Below are 18200 nucleotides of genomic sequence, written 5' to 3' on the forward strand. Positions count from 1 at the left end.
TCGTTTTCACACCTGATAGTCGGTTCAATTGGTGGTTGCAACATTTAGCCGGTCCACGTTTGTATTCACACTGCACTTTTAAGTGAAAACCCAAATGTTTTTAGTCTATGGCAAAAGTAAAGGAATTGGCCTCACTGTTCCAATACTATTGGAGGGCACTGTATAAACAAATGTGTATAGAACATACACATAGCTTTGCTGCGCTGTGCTCGTACACACCTGTGACGTCACTCTGGGAAATAAGATTTTTCTGGGCTTTTTATGGCCTTTAGGAAGGTTTTACAAATGTGAAACTCCATGAATTAAAAATATAGAATATAAAGATCTTTACATGCTTGTGTCCATGTCTCGAGGTGTCTTGTTGACAGTTTTACAGGCTTCTCTTTTACTATTGTGGTCAGAGGGAAAATTGCTTCTTGGGCCGCATGAGTATTTTTGGTTGCAGTACCATAAGTGACCACAATGACAAAATTGTCTTGGCAGAGGGGGCGGTGCTCTATCCAGTTCTTATAATATATCCATGGTTACAAGACGTTTTAGGGCAACCAACAGATTGTTCACGTCTGAACAATCTGTTATTACATTTGCTGCCTTTAATATTGATGCCATTTAATAAAATATTTGTCTTAAATATTAATTGATCAGTAGATACATTGCTACCTTGCATCATCCTTGTGTTGCAGTTTGTGACATAATCTTTATCCATTTGATATTTCGTCCTTGAAAGGATTTTAGTAGAGATATATTATATATTGACAGATATTTTGAATTCCATCAGAAAACATCATACTCTCACTTGTACAAAAGTACAAGATAATAAAGTATAATATCCTTCATAAGAAATTACGTCACACGCGGACCGGAAGCCGTCAGCTGCACAGCCGGAAATTCCTTGTGTTGATTATCGGGGTGTTTGTTTGTCGGCCTGTTTCTTCACTGTTTTCGTCTATTTTCTGTTCTCACTTGGTTTATTGAATTTTGACACATCAACGCAAACACCACTGGTGTTCGACGGAAAAGTATCATATAGAAACGCGATTATTGTCTCAACTGTAGTCGGCCCCTAGTCTGGGCTAACGTTAGCCTAGCATTTAGTGAAGTCCTGCTAGCTAGCGTTAGCTTGCTTTAGCTGTCACCCTAGCTGGCCTGAAAAAGACAGCCGGTTACTCACACACAACATTGACAAGAACGGTACAAACACACACGCGGAAACAATGGCAGTTGTCAATGAAGGTGCCCTGAAGAAAATGCTGAAGGTAAGTCTGCTGCTACTGCTGCTGTTGTGGCAACAATTTGCCAACAATAGCAAGTTAGCTAAAGTTACCGATACTTAACATGGCGCTAATAGCTAAGTGAACGCTTACGATTTCCTGCAATTAAGAATTCCGTAATAATCTTCCCTTTTCGCCGACAACATTGGTTTGCTCATAAATATATGATTTCGTTGTCAGGGCTGGCTAATGATACGTGTTAAGCTACTGTTCCTTGTATTGTTACAATGTCTAGCTCTGCTACTTGGCAAACATGACCAACTCAATGAAACCTGTTATGAAAGTAAAATTTTAAGTTGTTATTAAAGGTTGATTTGCTCTTGTTTGGCCTGTACTTCACTAATGACACGATTCAAAATAAGTAAAATAGAATGTTGTTGCCTGTTTATATGCTATGTTGCCTGTAAAATATAATATTTCCTGATATAGAAATCAGTTTGTGTTATAATACAGTTGAAATGCTCCAAGTGTGGTTTGTACTGATTAAATTGACAATTATGTATAATATACATATACTGTGACTATATATTATGTACTCACAGTATATGTACATTATAAATATGTCTGTGTGTATTTATATATGTGTGTATATATGTATGTGTGTATATATGTATGTGTATGTATATATGTATGTGTGTATATATATACAGTATATGTATGTGTGTGTGTGTGTATATATATATATATATATATATATATATATATATATATATATATATATATAGCTACTTTAAGAGATGCCCCTGCCATGTTCAATACATAGACTTTATGCACTTTGTTCTCTATGTTGTGAATTAATAGAGAAATTATGTTTTGATTTCTTCAGTAAGACAGATATTGTGATGTATTGTTATATGATTGTCTTGCAATATGTTGTAACTGTATCTTAATTTTAAATGTACTAATACAAACACATTTTCCCTTTTCTTGGTTGGCATTGTCCAGCAATACAAATACAGAGATCTTTCTGTACGTGAGATAACCAATGTCATCTCACAGTACAAGGACTTGAAGCCAGTTATGGATGCTTATGGTGAGTTAAATGATGTAAAATGTTATGTCTTGTGTTTCTTGTTAATACAATGATGGTATATTTTAAAGGCTATTTCCTTGTTGTCATCATATCCTCTTGTATTTCAGTGTTTAATGATGGCTCCACAAGAGATCTGATGAGCTTGACTGGGACAGTACCAGTGAGCTACAGAGGTAAAGAATGTTATATTTGCGTTCTCCTGGACAGTTATTATCGTTGTACATTGTTCCAACATGGATTTGCAAAATAATATGTCCCAAATACTATATAAAATGAAAAACCCACCTGGGTTAGGATTATTAATGCTGCTTGTTATGGAGACAAAGTTGCTAAAGATGCATTTTGTCTGAAGATATCCCATGTGCTTTTAAAAACAGAATATGATATTTTGTGTGTTTGTTTTCATCAGGCAATGTCTACAACATCCCAGTGTGTCTGTGGTTGCTAGACACATATCCCTTCAACCCCCCCATATGTTTTGTCAAACCTACCAGTGCCATGATGATCAAAACGGGCAAGCACATTGATGCAAATGGAAAGATCTACCTGCCTTATCTACATGAGTGGAAGCATGTAAGTTTGACATGATTGTCATGTTCTGAAACAAATATCAGCACAAAGGTTTCATGAACCATAGGTGTAACTATGTCTCAGTTTTTAAGTCAAACTGACTTACCTGTTGTTTTGAGTTAATGATTTGCATTTGTTGTATTGACTAGCTAACTTTAACCTTCACTGTTCGTCTTTCAGCCTCAGTCAGACCTATATGGCCTCATTCAGGTGATGATTGTGGTGTTTGGAGAGGAGCCCCCTGTGTTTTCGCGTCCCACTACACAAGCCCCCTACCAGTCCTTCCAAGCAACTGGACCGCCAAATCGTGAGTGACACAAGCTTTTATTGTACAGGGAAATCGTAGTGTAGTGAGATGAACAGCAGGGTCAACAGCCTGCATATAAAATCCTAACAGAAATGTTAACTTATTGAGTCAGTTAAAAAGTACACAGCTCATTTAAAATAATGTACTTTTTAAGATTCAGCACCAGATGGTGCTCACAGCAAAGCGATGTAATTGTCTCTCTCTCTCTCTGATATGATCTCAGCTTCCTACATGCCTGGCATGCCTGCTGTGTCAACCTACGGCGCAAACCCTAACCCTGGGTAAGATGTTTGCCTAGCAGCTCTCAAACCTACAGACCTCTCTCTGTCACTGTACACAGCATTTCCCACCCAAAAAACTGTCCTTACATCTTATAAGTTTTCCAAGTAGAAAATATTAAGTGTTAGCTCTTCATGATAATGCATGTTTTTACAGAGGCTATCCTGGATACCAGTACCCAGGGAGCAACTCTTACACAGCCGCTGGAGGCCCTGCACACTACCCCACCCAGACTCCAGTCTCCACAGTTGGTATGCGTTACTTTTACTGTCTAGATCAGTCATCCCCAGAGACTGGGTCAGAACCTACAAATGGGTTGCTAAGTACATTTGCAGAACATTTTTCCAGCTTTTAACTTCAGATTATTTGATTATGATTATATACTCTGACTCACATTCAAAACACTTGTGATTCGTATATCAAACGTCACTCAGAAATGCTGGGACTGCCTGATTACAATAACATCCAGTGTTACAGTACTGTAACAAAAATAATCGGAAATGTTAGGCACAAATTAGCTCTCCCCATGATATACACTGTGATTTGTGTCATCTTTAAGAAGAACACGGATTTAAATTTGGTTCAGATTCATATTTGAACTTGAAAAGAAATCGCAAAATACAGAGAAATCTGTTCTGTCTTCTCTTTTACACGCACGTGTAAATGTGGACGTTATTTCTTTGTAAAATTGTGTTTGTAAGACGGCATTTATTTGTACAACTTCTGTTATATCAAGGTTTACAATACAGTGACTTGATTTCTGTGATTGTAATTTAACTTTGACCTTCTGACTCAAACTCCAAACTCCCTATGATATTCTTGGGGTTCATAGCAGACACTTAAAGGTCATCACTGTAACTAGATCATCAAGCATTAAAGGCCAAAAGGTAGGATGACCCTGCAGAGAAATGAACAGCCCCCACTCAGGCCCGCACACCCTACACCTCTGAGGCACACGCTGATATATTTAGGATGGGAACAGTAACTGCACACAAAGACAGAAGGATCATCATGGGCCCCTGCTGCCGTCCCAGCACCAGTGGCCACCAATGAAAAGCTGGTGAAGGAGGAGGAGTTTAAACATATCCTATATTTAGCCGAGAAGAAGAAATGGGTTTGCCTGAAAACTACTGAGATCATAAGGCCTGATCAACTCTGACATTTGTAGCGCTGACTCCAGACTACACGTGAGGTGGTCATGACTCTGAAGACATCCACCACCACCATCAGTGCACTTTACACTTACATAACCTGCTGTTTGGCAGCTTTTGACACTGTACTTTGTGGTGGAGTTTATATAAGATGATATTAGAAAGTCTTATTTTACAAATATTTGTAACTTGTAAATGCATTTTTTTTGGTTTTAATGAAAAACGTTTCAAGATTATGCAATCCACCAAAAAGGCTCGATAAACTACAGTTGAAATGTTCTGTTGAATTCGGGGATGCAACAATTAGTCTGTTAATTGATTAACAATTGACCAGTAAATTAATAATCATCTATTTTGGTAATTGTGTAATCGGTTTGAGCGCAATTTCTGTTTGAAATATAAGTTCTGACATTTCAGCTTCTTAAATACAGACAATTTTTTACCATTTTATAGAAGAAACAACTAATAAATTGTGGAAATAATTAATATATTAAACGATTATGAAAATAATTGTTAGTTAAAGCCTTATATGGATTTTCACTGGTTTATGGGCTTTTTCATGCAAGATGTGTCACAACAAGTGATTACATGAATGAATATCAACTGTGAGTTAACTAGAGCTGGGTGATGAATTTAAGGTGTGACCTAAATGAGTTGACAAACGTTTCTTTTCACTTTTTGCTCTTGTATAAGGTCCAAGTCGGGATGGCACCATTGGTGAGGACACCATCCGTGCATCTCTCATTTCAGCAGTCAGTGACAAGCTTCGCTGGAGGATGAAGGAGGAGATGGACAGAGCTCAGGCTGAGCTGGACGCTCTGAAGCGAACAGAGGAAGACCTGAAGAAAGGACATCAGAAATTAGAGGAGATGGTCTCAAGACTGGACCAAGAAGTGGTGAGCGATCCTCCTCTTTTTAATCTTACATCCGTGTATATTTTGTTAAGCCTTCTTTTATTATCTTTTCCATAATAAAATAAACTTAGGACCTTATGGTTTCTGTTGTGTCATAGACTGAGGTGGACAGAAATATCGAGCTGCTCAAGAGAAAGGACGATGAGCTGAGCGAGGCTCTGGAGAAGATGGAGAACCAGTCGGAGAACAATGACATTGATGATGTCATTGTGCCAACCGCGCCGCTTTACAAACAGATCCTAAACCTGTATGCTGAGGAGAACGCCATTGAGGACACTATCTTCTACCTGGGAGAGGCTCTCCGCAGGGGCGTCATAGACCTGGAGGTTTTCCTTAAGGTGACTTAAGGATATAAGAAATGAGACTAAACGCAACAACAAATAATTTGCAGCAGACATTAGGTCAATGTATATAAATAATCACACAGAGACATATAGAAGATATACTCATTTAAATGAATAGTGTCAACATAAAAGTTAACTCTTAAATTGTTAAAGACATACAAGTTTAAAATAAAGATGTAGTTTAAATAAGTATAAAACAAAATTAAAAAGTGAGACGAATATTCAAGATAAATGATGTGTTAAAAGTGGCATTAAGTGAAGGCCATTTTTATAAGGTGTTTAAAAAGATGTCGTCATTGGGCAAAGTCAGCCATAACTCACCCTTAATTGTAAGTCCATAAAATGGCTAAAAAAGTTCTGATCATAAACTGCATGTAAAAGCTGGATGTAGTCCTCCAGTTTGCCAATTGAGGCAAAGAGGACTTGGTTCTGATCAGCCGATCAGCCTCTACATAACCCTGACGTTTCTTATTGTCTAAATCGGATTCTCTGTCATTGCAGCACGTACGTCTTCTGTCCAGGAAGCAGTTCCAGCTTCGAGCCCTCATGCAGAAAGCCCGCAAGACTGCTGGCCTCAGTGATCTCTATTGACCTCCACACTGACTAACTGGAAGCTCTCATATCTCCATTCTCTCCTCTACTCCCTTTCAACTGTTTTACTCCCTTTTTAATTTCTTCTTGTATTTCAAACTGCTGCTCGTTTTCTTTTCTCTCTCTTTTTTTTTAAATCTCTGCGACTATAAATCTGAGCAGTCGGACCATCTCGTTCACCACAGGAACGTTTCATACTGAGTGGCCACAGTTGTAGTGACAATTTGTATTTTGATGTGAACAAAAAAATGTCTTTAAGATTATTATACATCAACAATCATCACCCAGACACAAAAAAATCATTTGTTACATTTGTGGCCCTTTACAGTGTACACATATATGTGTGTATATATATGGAAAAACACTTGTTTTGTGTAACAGGTACTGGGGTAGACATGAAAGCCTGCACATGCCATACTGGTGAAAGTGAGGTGTTGTGACTGTGTGTAAAGAATGCGACATGTGGACTGAGCGTTTGTGGCGTCGCTGGGTTATGAGTTGGTGTGTGGACCTGTATATTGCTGCAGTGCAGGGTGGCCCCACAGGTTCTGTTCACAACCCCCTTTTGTCAGACAAAGTAATTTGGTTAGTAAGCACAAATTGTCAGGGGTGAGTAGAGAGGGGCTTTGTAGAGAGCCTCATTTGTCCAGAGCTCCACATCCCTCAAAGTGAAAAGGTTAGGCTCTGATATAAATACCCAGAGTAACCTTTTGGTAAGGACAGGAGTTCAGACTCAGGATTAAATGCTGTGTGTGAGGTCTGAGTCATATTCAGTAGCCATGAATCTCAATTCATACAGTAGAAGTGAAGATAACCGTGGACCTGAACTGTGTCTCTGTTCCTGATCACTTTTATTCTCCCCCTGATCTGTTTGTTTTCACAGCAGCGTGAATGAGGTGCTTTCATCTTGTGTCAGCTGCTCAGGTTTACTTTCTGACTGCTCTAACCAGCCAGTCACGTACAGTGGTCGTTTAACTCTGTACACTCTCTAATTCATGCTGGTAGCAGTCGTGACATACTTGCATCTAAAAAGTATTACAAAGAAAAATTAATTATTTTCTTTTTTTACTTTTCTATTTTCCTTGTCCTGGCCACTTATGTCCAGTTTTCAGCAAAACGTTGTGAATAGAACCAGAGTGTTGGAGAAGGGAAAAATAAAATAAAGGACGATAGTACTAATCAAAAAAGGTTAACTTATGTAAAGTTTAAAACCAGGTCTCATTTAAATTAGCCTTTTACTAAATGCACTTTGAAATGTATGATAGGTTATCTGCTGTTTGTTTTTTTCTTGTTTCCAAATCAACCACCTGTTCTTTTATATCTGTAGATTTATGTAAATCAGTGCAAATAAAGTAAATCTGATTTAATGGTTCATTTCTCCGACATCATTTCAGTTGATAATTTAGGGTTCACTTTATTAGATACACAGGACACCTTATGGTGGCAGGTGTTGCTGCTGGAGCCCATCTGCTTCAGGGTTTGATATGTTGTGTGTTCAGATTGTTGAATAACTTGGTTTTAGTAATAAGTGTCTGAGTTACTGTTACCGCTCTGTCATCTCCAGCCATTCGGGCCGTTCATCTCTCTGCATTTTTTCCCCGATTACTGCTGCTCATTGGATGTGTTTTCTCTTTTCCAGACTATTCTCTGTAAACCCTAGTACACCATTTGGCTCCAACAACCAGTTTGAACTTGAGCTGGTCCTGACCACGCCTACATGTATTGAGTTGCTGCCGTGTGATTGGCTGATTGGATATTTGTGTTAACAAGCAGTTTAACAGGTTAACGGTGAGTGTAATTTAAGTTTTTTCCAATCCCTTTTGTTTTGACCCAATATTTAATGTGATCTAACCATATTTAATTCCCATGATCAGTGTGAACACAAACTGCCTTCTACACGGCGGGATAAAAAACAGAATCAAACACGACTGGTATCATCATCATCCTGGCAGATTTATTCGATGTTAACGGCAAATTAATTTTTGTCACATCTAGCTGCCATGACAGTGAGTCCATAACTGATTCATCAACCATATCTAATGTTGTAACATTAACACATGAATAGTTCTCAACAGCAGTAATGGTTATAAATATCCTCATTCATTTCTGTTACTGTTTTTATATCTTAAAATATCTTGAATAAATATAAATCTTTTTTCAGGGAATTTATTTTGTGCGCCAAAAAAAACAAAAAAAACTCAAGATGGTTACCCTCCGTTTAAATTAAAATTAATAACCCAACATCGAGTTTATTTTCCTAGTTGACTCCTTCCGTTGGCTCTCTGTTATCTCTATGCTGGATTTAACTGTGGCAAGTCACTATATTAGCACCAGCTTAAAATCTCTTGTCATCAGCTTTCCCTTTTTTTCCGTTCAATATAAGTTTCTTTTTTTCCCCATTAGTGCACTTGTGGTTTGGTTGTGGTAAAAAAAAAGGCTTCAGTGCCAACCAGTTTCATTGCGTTTCTCGAGATACTTTGGTATCACAGGAGTTTGGCCCAGTGATAAACAGCAATGCTGCCACGACTCGACGTGGATTACAAGTTTTTTTCCTCATAGAGAATGGAATGTCTCTATTTTACTCCAAATAATAATAATAATAATAATAATAATAATAATAATAATAAAAAAATAATAAGCAGAGATAACCGTGTGGAAGTAAAACCAACTGGTAACAATCAGAACATGGCATACATACCGACTAGAACAAGGAGTGCACAGAAGTAACAGCAACAGTACAGAATTACATACAGTACATAGAATACACAGTATAACACATTCAATGCACAAAGGCCTTACAATTTGATGTTGAGACGGACAACACAGTCAGTAGATACTCTCTCTATGAAAGGCTGAGTTCAGATGCTGAAAGGTGTGAGATATATTATGGTTATTGAGTAATACGAGTGAGGAAAGCAGGTGGGAGGCAACAATGGAAAATGATAACCCTTGTGTCAACATCTGAAACTAAAAATCTAGCTTCCGTTGATCTCGGGTACGGACACTCAGCCTTTTTAAGATACTTGTAGGTCTAATTTGTCCATTGCAGTTGGGGGGGGGGGGCACACACACAGGAGGTACAGCAGGCTGGAGGGGAAGCGGTAACCATACAGTGCTTGGTGTGGTTTCAGCGTGGATGCGTCTTTACATGGTGAGGTCCTTCTGTACGTCCCACAGGGTCTCGGCGCTCTTCACCAGCTGCTTCTGCTCCTCGGGCTTCAGTGTCATGTTAATGACATCAGTCAGGCCGCTGTTGCCCAGCACGCATGGGATGCTCAGGAAGACCTCTTCCTTCACGCCATACATGCCCTAACAGACGGAGAAGAGGAGGACGAGGAGGTGAGCAGGGCAACACGTCGCTCATCGGCTAAATGTGCAACGGGTGTTAAGTGTTCAACATTGAGGTGATGTGCGGGGGGGGGGGCGCCTCACCTTGACCAGTGTGGACACGGGGTGCACTTTGCGCATGTTCTTCACGATGCTTTCCACCAGATTGGCCACGGACATGCCAATGGCCCAGGAAGTGTAGCCCTTCAGCTTGATGACCTCATAGGCTCTGCAGTGCACACATACAGCACAATCAGAGAAAATACTCAAAAAGAGAACTGAAATTTGATGTTTTCATCTGGAAAATCCTGCCATTTGACATGACATGATATTCAAGTTATGCACTGGTGACATGTACATGAAGACCGACTAAGGCAAGGAGGAATTACAAGACAGAATGACCAAGAAAAACCTTTAAAATAGGGAAAGCACAAAAATGCATTTCCCTAGGGTTTCTTTCTTTCTTCCTTCTGGGAGGCACGTTTTTCACATTAGACATCGAGACACGTGCTGTACATAACGGAGCTCCCTGACAACCTGGTAAACCACAAGTTAAGAGCAGAGCGTGGCCTTTATTATGGATGTGTAAACCTATGATATCACAGTGCTACACCGTATTAACGTGCCTCCGCCTGCCTTTGGCTCACTTCCATGGTCACATTCCTCACCTAGGACAAGCAGCTCCACTTGTTACAGTCGTGGCAGGTGGGATTTGTGCCCACACAACACTAACTGTTTTACATTTAATCAGCAGCCACGATTGTGGCCCATTGAACCCTAAAAGATGTGTTCCACCATGTTTATGGCTGCAACCTTTGTGCCGGACACAAGGCCCCGCATGCAAAAAGGCAGAGTGTGAGAAAGTGTTGCAGAGGAGTTCCGGGAGTACTTTCAAATGATCCAGTGATGTGTACTCACCCGTCAACAACGCTCTTATGAACCGATTTCCAGTTCTCACTGTCGCCCTCGGCCCCGATTTGTGGGTTGAGGCTCTGCAGAGAAACTCCAGCAACATTCACGCCGCTCCACACAGGCACTAAAAGAAACAGATATAAAAGTAAAATCATCATTAAATCACTCTTAAATGCTGAAAGTGTATTCAAAGAAGATTCAAAAGAGACAGCGGTACAGTAGAAGACGAGACAAGGGTCTATTTATCGTCGGAGCTACATACCACTGGAGTCTCCGTGCTCCCCGACGATCCAGGCGTGGCAGCTTGAAGGGTGGATGCTGAGCCTCTCTCCCATGAGGTGGCGGAAACGGGCAGAGTCCAGGTTGGTGCCGGAGCCAATGACCCGGTGACGGGGGAGGCCGCTCAGCTTCCACGCCACGTAGGTCAGGATGTCCACTAAAGGGGGATGAAGAACAAGGAGAAATGAGCCTTTAAAATCAGTTTCATATCACTTCAACGTCCACTTTTCCATTCACACTCGCTCCAGCCTGACCTGGGTTAGAGACCACCATCAGGATGCAGTTGGGGCTGTACTTGACGATGTTGGGGATGATGAACTTAAAGATGTTGACGTTGCGCTGCACCAGGTTGAGGCGGCTCTCGCCCTCCTGCTGACGAGCACCAGCAGTCACAACCACCACCTTGGAGTTGGCCGTCACACTGTAGTCTGTGACAAAATAAATACAGAAATTAGTGTTCACACTTAAAGAATCATAGTTTCTGTTCAGGTCGTTCAGCTATTTCTTTTTGTGTGTGCACTCTCACCTTTGTCAGCCACAATCTTGTGTGTCTTGAGGAAGAGGGATCCGTGTTGCAAGTCCATGGCCTCACCCTTCAGTTTGTCTTCCATCACGTCGACCAGAGCCAGCTCGTCACACAAGTCCTGATTACACACGACAGGTCATTCTGACAGCTCAGGGCCAGAGAACATTTTCTAAAGGTATATGTTTAAAGGTTCAATAAATGCAAACGTCTTTAGACTAATGTCTTTGATATTTGAATAACGTGTTCTTTAAAAGGTGAGAAATGTATGTATAAAGTCTGAGGGTTGTTTTTCTGGCCACATTTCCCTGCCTGGATTGTCTAGCAGCAGATGGATTGGAATACAGTTCTCCTGATGTTGAACAGAATGTGCATTCTGCATCACATGAGCCTTGAACTCCCACACAAGGGCAAAAATTCAGTGTCTGAGAAAAAATTGCATCTGCTATGGGACTGGACCTACAGACTGTGTGCACAGTTTGGTTTATTTACACAAGGGAAGATGGAATTCCTTGCGGCCTGGCCCCTAACGACCCCACTCTTTGGTTATTCCTCACTTTAAGATACTGATAGAAGAGTAAAGAAAAACGAACACTGTTCCTTTTTAAAATCTGGTTTCTCTTTGCCTGTTAATTCTCAGCTAAAGTGGAAGCTTCATTTTTGTGGGTGGAGGACCATATGAGGGGAAGTGGAGTGTTTCCTGGTCTTGTTCTGTGTAACAAAGTAACGCTCGCTTTTCCCACAAATGATGACACAAATGTGACTTCAACCCTTTGAGACTAAACCTTTTACTGCCTTATGACTGTGAATTAAGCCACAGATTACCTTTTGTTTATTGAACCAAATACTGCAATAACTGTGCAACTACAGTTCAACTTTCATCTACTTTTTTTCCTTTTGCTCATGCTACGCCACATATTTACATAACCAAATATCACAAATGTCCCTCTCTCTCTCGGTCTGTCTCACCTGGAGGAGAATGCTGATGGCGGAGGCCATGCCCACCATGCCAACGCCCACCACCGTCACCTTGTTCCTGCTCCCGATATGCTCCTCCTTCATCACATGACCAATCAGCTTCTCCTTGGTGGACATCTGTTGAAGGTGGAAAGACACACGGAGACAAGTGAGTGACACAATGGTCAAATAAAAAACAAAACATTGTCTATGACAACAAAGCAGTTATAGAAAAAGGCAGGTAAAAGGAGGAGAGGTGAGGGGAGAAGGGAGGGGCGTGAGGGGATAAAGAGCTGCTATGTCTGGCAGGTAGCAGCAGGCCTTCACAGCTGCGGACGTGACTGCTTCCCTCCTGCTGATGGCGCCAGGCTTGAATTTCCCCTCTCTTTCGACAGCAGTACACAAATGAATATTCGCCCTTTCCCCATTGACTAAAAACCACACTTCACATCAACCACAAGGTTCCTGTTTTAGCACTTCTCAGTCTGCCGCCCTGTAAATGGTCCACAGATGACACATGCTCGACAGCACTACTCCTCTAAGTCTCCATGGTAACCACTTTCAGGGAAAGTGCTGCAGGCTGCTGCGTTCGTGCAGGGAAGACCATGACGTCACCAGCGACTAGGTTTTCCGTTTAGTCTGTGGGCTCGCCAGTGTGATTAAGGGGTTTCTCTGGTAGATGCTGGTACCATGGCGGACGTGACATCTGATAGATTGTAATAATACCTTCCCAGGGAGGGGGGGGATACTTAATCTCTCTCTTAATCGTGAGGCTCCCTTTATCCAATTATCTGTCCCTTTAGAAGTGCACAGCATTCTGTAATCCTGAGGTTAGTCGGGTTTGTTCTACACACACACAAGAGAAACCTTTTATTACTTTAATGTAAAGGAATGCTTCATATATATATTTTCCACTCTGGACAGTCTTCCTTTTTTATTTTTCATGCCGTAAAAACTGAATAACTATTTAGTAGCACACCTGAATGAGGATGACAGTAAGGGTTGAGGCTAAGAATTTAATGCAATATGGTTGGAAAGTGAGAATGAGAGGTTGATTCTACAGATTTCTGGGACGAACACTACTAACACTATGTCATTTACTTCTTTAGACCGTCTAGTTGGACTGAGCTCTGACAGGGAGTCCGGTCTGTTATATCTTGCAGGCGACATCTAAATTGCAGATGCGATCAAACAAACTGTTATTTGCCTTCTGAATTGCAAAGTCTGGAGGAATTTAACAGCAGCACAGCTGAACTTTATTTCCCCTGTGCAGTAGAAAGGATCAAAACGTTTTACTTCACAGGCTGAAACTGCCAAATGTTCCTCAACAGCCCTGCACCCATAGCCCTAGTTGAAAACAACCCCAAACACAGATGTGCACAGATAAGACTCCAGGTGTCACTTAAGCGGCTGCACAGGTAGTGGCCCCTTTTGTAAGATCATTTTTAAAAATAATTAATTTAATTTTATATTTTTTATTATATATTGTATCATTTTACAATTAAAAAGTGTGTAATAATGCCCCAAAATTGCAGTAGTGTGATCCCTAAAAGGTAGCAGCCATTTTGTTTTGTTTTTAAATCTGTAATTTAGTAAGAGACTTGTTGAGTAAGCCTGTATAACAGTTGCATGAGTGTTTGGTTGTTGAGATAAATAAATGTATAATAATTATGAGGGGGGTTGGGGTGCCCCCTTCCCCCCCCCCCCTCCCCTTGAGCCTGTGCCCCTGAAATTTCCCAGTATGCCACTGACATTTCAGTCATATCCTGCCAGTCTATTACACAGCACGTTTACATCATAAAATGAGATTAAGTAGAACATCACCAGTAGGTCACCAGGCGGTTAAAGTGAGAATTAATCATGAGCAGCATCAACAGCACAGACTCTGGTATGTATATACAGAGCATTTCCTGTTCAAGTTCGAGGCCATTACTGTGTAGCAGGTATCACAGGCAATGATGCAACCACCGTTACATAGACCCACATTGTATAATATCACACATTACATATGCTCAAATCACACTAGAACTACTGTATATACATATAAAACATACATTCACACAATTACACTGACAGGCCTTCATCATTCTGCTCCACCTAACCCTGTTTTATATTAAACAACCCATCATTGCACCAAACGTAATCGTTTAAAGACAAACAAGCAGCAACAGGAAGAGAGAGGTCCATCCAATCAGTCGCAGTGATGTTATCTAAAGCAACTCCCCTTCACGTAAAGTGCGCAGCAGGTTGGCGAAGCCTGAGCTCATCTGCTTTTCACCAGCAGTCAACAGTTACACGACGTGAAGGCGTCACGTGATAATAAATAGTGTAAAAGAGAGAAAATGGCGGCAAAGTTTTACCTTTAAGCGTCAGTTAAAAGTGTGTAAAGCGAAGCTGGAGTGTTCGGCTCTTCTTCTCCCTCAGTGCAGCTTTTGCGCAGAAGTGCAGAGGCTGCGGAAGGAGGACAGCCCCGCTATTTAAAGACATCCCTCCGTGGACGTGACGTCACAGCACTCATAACACGATTGGGCGGATCCAAGGCCGTGGAGCGTGTTCTTGGTCACGTCCCCACGGCAGGATGCGGCGGTGAGTCGGTGTTCTTATTCAACGCGTGGGTCTGACACGAACTCGTTCATCTAATCATTTCATTTTACTGTCGAACTACAGACACGTTTACGACACTTTTGTCCGAGAACGGCGGTGTTACGTTACCACGGTGACCGCTGCGTGTCCTCCACACTAAAGTTAATAACAGAGAAGAATGATGGAGCTGACACCCCGCGTGGGTATTATCCATTCCACATACTGTTAGACATCCTGACGTCCCTCTGTGTACATTCACAGCAAACACTTTGTCCATGCGTTATTCATTTCACTCCTCTTTTATATGTCCCATATAAAAATGTCTTCCAGTCAGGACACAGCATTAAAAACACAAATATTCTGAAACAAACACAGAAAACAGTAATAGTATAGTACAACAAATTATACTATGATACAAAAAAATAGACATGTTTTTAAATTTTAGATTCTATTCTATCATACTAAACAAAAAAGTGTTTCAAGTGTAAATTAAGATTTACTATAACAAAAAAGTTATCTTTTATGAGAAAAGTAAGCAGAGTTATTACATTAAATAACAGCTACTCTACTATAAAATAAAATAATATGTAAAAAACTTGAGGTTCATGTGCCAATATAGACAATGTCTCATAAATATGCACTGAAAAAAAAAAATAATAATATACATATATATATATACAGTCTATGACATCTCCACGTGGCTGCTGATGCCACCTCATGACAAACACACCCTGGTATGTTTTAGTTTTAGGGCACATAAACTGTGGCGGACGTTGCATCATAATAAAATGGCGAATCTCCAGACAGAAGGATGAATTGCATTTTTTATGCGCCATCTACTGTTGAACTGGAGATATTACAACACATTCAACAGGCAGCGCCTTTCTTTGAGTCTCCTATCTGAGCTGTTTTCATATTATGAAATAAATGACTCACGTTACGAAAGGGGGAGGAATTGCATCATAGTTACTACATAACATTTACATTTCTGACATTGTCTGGAATCAATCTTTTGTCCAACACTTCATGCTCCCTTACAATAACCAGTCGTAGATAAACTGCAGAAAACGGTTTACACAATGTGATTTTCTTTCTTGTACTGAAATACTGCCTGTGAATATGGAGTCTGGACAAAGACAGACAGTCTCCAGTCCAGACTGGCTGCACTACAACTACATAAGGGTGTCAAGGACTGGTGAGTCATGGTCAGGTGGTACTTTTTAAATCTCTATTAGACCTGGATAATTAATATCACAGTGAAACATCTTAGATTTCCATTGTGAAATCAAGAACATAAATATTTAATTGTTTATTATCATCTTCATCTAATTACTTCACGTGTTGGACATTATGATGGCTGCTTTTATTAGATCTCTCTCTCTCTGCCACTTTTGACACTGTTTATCATAAGATTCTGATTAATAGACTTGTGTTGTCCACAAACCAAAATGATTGACTTTTAATGATTAATTTGTTATCCAGAGCAAAGAAATGAAGACAATATTCATATTTAAGAAGCTTAAACAATCAGAAATCTTGTTTAAATCATGAAAAAAGCTTCAAACCGATTAATCGATTATCAAAATAGTTGTCGATTAATTTAGTAATCGATTAATAATCGATTAATCGATTAATGGTTTCAGCTCTAGATCCCATTGATGTATTTTCTGATTATTATCAAACAAATACAAAAAAATAAAGGCAAATAAAATAAATAAACATCCTCCCTCCCAAGGTCACGCCGAACAGTCTGCCGCCACAAACAAACATTAGCCTCCTGTATTCATATCACGTTTTCTATTAAGTGTTCAAATTAGTTAGTAAATTGATCACGACTAATCATGAAATACATGGATTTAAATGAGCCAGTCAATTAATAAATAAAACAGGTAATAATGACAACATAAGCGTAAGAAAAATCAATGAAATCAAGATTAAAGTATAAACACAAAGCAGGATTATAGTCTTAATTTTTTGCTTTTTCTCCTGGTGTGTGTTTAAACATCTATATCTGCTTGCTGTTGATTCCCATCACCTGTTAATGGTTGGCAGCCTTTATCTGATCTTACGTAGAAAACCTTTTAGTGACATTTACCTACAGGTCCTACAGGTCCTATAGGTCCTATATACATGTGAAGTCATCTGATATTTGTTAAACTAACACCAGCACATTTCCTCATGCTGCTGGAAAGTGGCCTGAATAGTTTGAGATGGATTAACAGATCTGACCACGGAAGTTTGTTTTGCTTAACACTTGTTGTGAGAACACACGAGAGGACAGTGGTGCAGAATCAAGCTCTTAGTAATGAGTTACGCTTCTAGAGAGTAAATCACCAAAATCCCAACATTTTAGCCTTTACTCTTGCATGCATGTGTTCATTTACTGGATATAAAGCATTTTCACAAAGATTTATATTCTATATTATGTCCAAGTTCGCCACACAGTGGTGTAGTGGTTAGCACTCTCGCCTTGCAGCGAGAAGACCCGGGTTCGAGCCCCGGTTGGAACAAGGGCCTTTCTGCATGGAGTTTGCATGTTCTCCCCGTATGTGCGTGGGTTCTCTCCGGGTACTCCGGCTTCCTCCCACAGTCCAAAAACATGCAATGTGGGGATAGGTAAATTGGACACTCCAAATTGACCATAGGAGTGAGTGTGAGAGTGAATGGTTGTTTGTCTCTATCTGTGTGTGGCCCTGCGATGGACTGGCGAACTGTCCAGGGTGTACCCCGCCTATCGCCCGATGTAGCTGAGGTTGGCACAGCACCCCCCGCGACCCTCTGGCAGAGGATAAAGTGGTAGATGATGACTGACTGATTATGTCCAATTTCTGCCATGTGACAGATTTCTGTAGTTGGAAAAAGTTGCAGATCATTCACCTGCTTGGTTTCAGATAATCTAATCTGATCTTCACCTGCTTGGTTTCAGATAATCTAATCTGATCAAACCACACACACTCTGTTCATCTGAGCATACAAGTTTAATCTCTTAGTATCTTAAGTTAATATCAAATAGTAACTTTACACTAAATGCATGTTTTAGAGTCAGTAAATGATATATATATATTTCATTCATTCATTAAGTCAACCATACAACTTGAACCTGGAGGAAGACCTGAAAACAACACTGTATCTATTATCTTTTCAAATATATGTAGTTGT

The 18200-nt window shown here is 40.2% G+C and overlaps 2 protein-coding genes across 2 annotated transcripts; one reads left to right on the forward strand and one right to left on the reverse strand.

Annotated features, from left to right (window-relative positions):
- The first annotated feature begins 865 nt into the window (after nt 1-865).
- tsg101a (tumor susceptibility 101a) lies at nt 866-7827 on the forward strand. The gene is made up of 10 exons (XM_058645031.1): nt 866-1256; nt 2217-2304; nt 2412-2477; nt 2714-2877; nt 3055-3181; nt 3405-3462; nt 3617-3711; nt 5305-5507; nt 5624-5863; nt 6371-7827. Exons 1-10 carry the CDS (start codon nt 1215-1217, stop codon nt 6458-6460), a joined length of 1173 nt encoding a protein of 390 aa, XP_058501014.1. The 5' UTR covers nt 866-1214; the 3' UTR covers nt 6461-7827.
- Nucleotides 7828-9113: 1286 nt separating this feature from the next.
- Nucleotides 9114-14972, reverse strand: ldha (lactate dehydrogenase A4). Its single transcript, XM_058645032.1, has 8 exons — nt 14819-14972; nt 12471-12596; nt 11505-11622; nt 11233-11406; nt 10962-11135; nt 10706-10823; nt 9893-10016; nt 9114-9769 (listed from the first exon to the last, which is right to left on the reverse strand). The coding sequence occupies exons 2-8, from the start codon at nt 12594-12596 to the stop codon at nt 9605-9607; spliced, it is 999 nt and encodes a 332-aa protein (XP_058501015.1). The 5' UTR covers nt 14819-14972; the 3' UTR covers nt 9114-9604.
- Nucleotides 14973-18200: the final 3228 nt, after the last annotated feature.

This window comes from Solea solea, chromosome 12, assembly GCF_958295425.1.
Source record: "Solea solea chromosome 12, fSolSol10.1, whole genome shotgun sequence".
Classification (NCBI taxonomy): Eukaryota; Metazoa; Chordata; class Actinopteri; order Pleuronectiformes; family Soleidae; genus Solea; species Solea solea.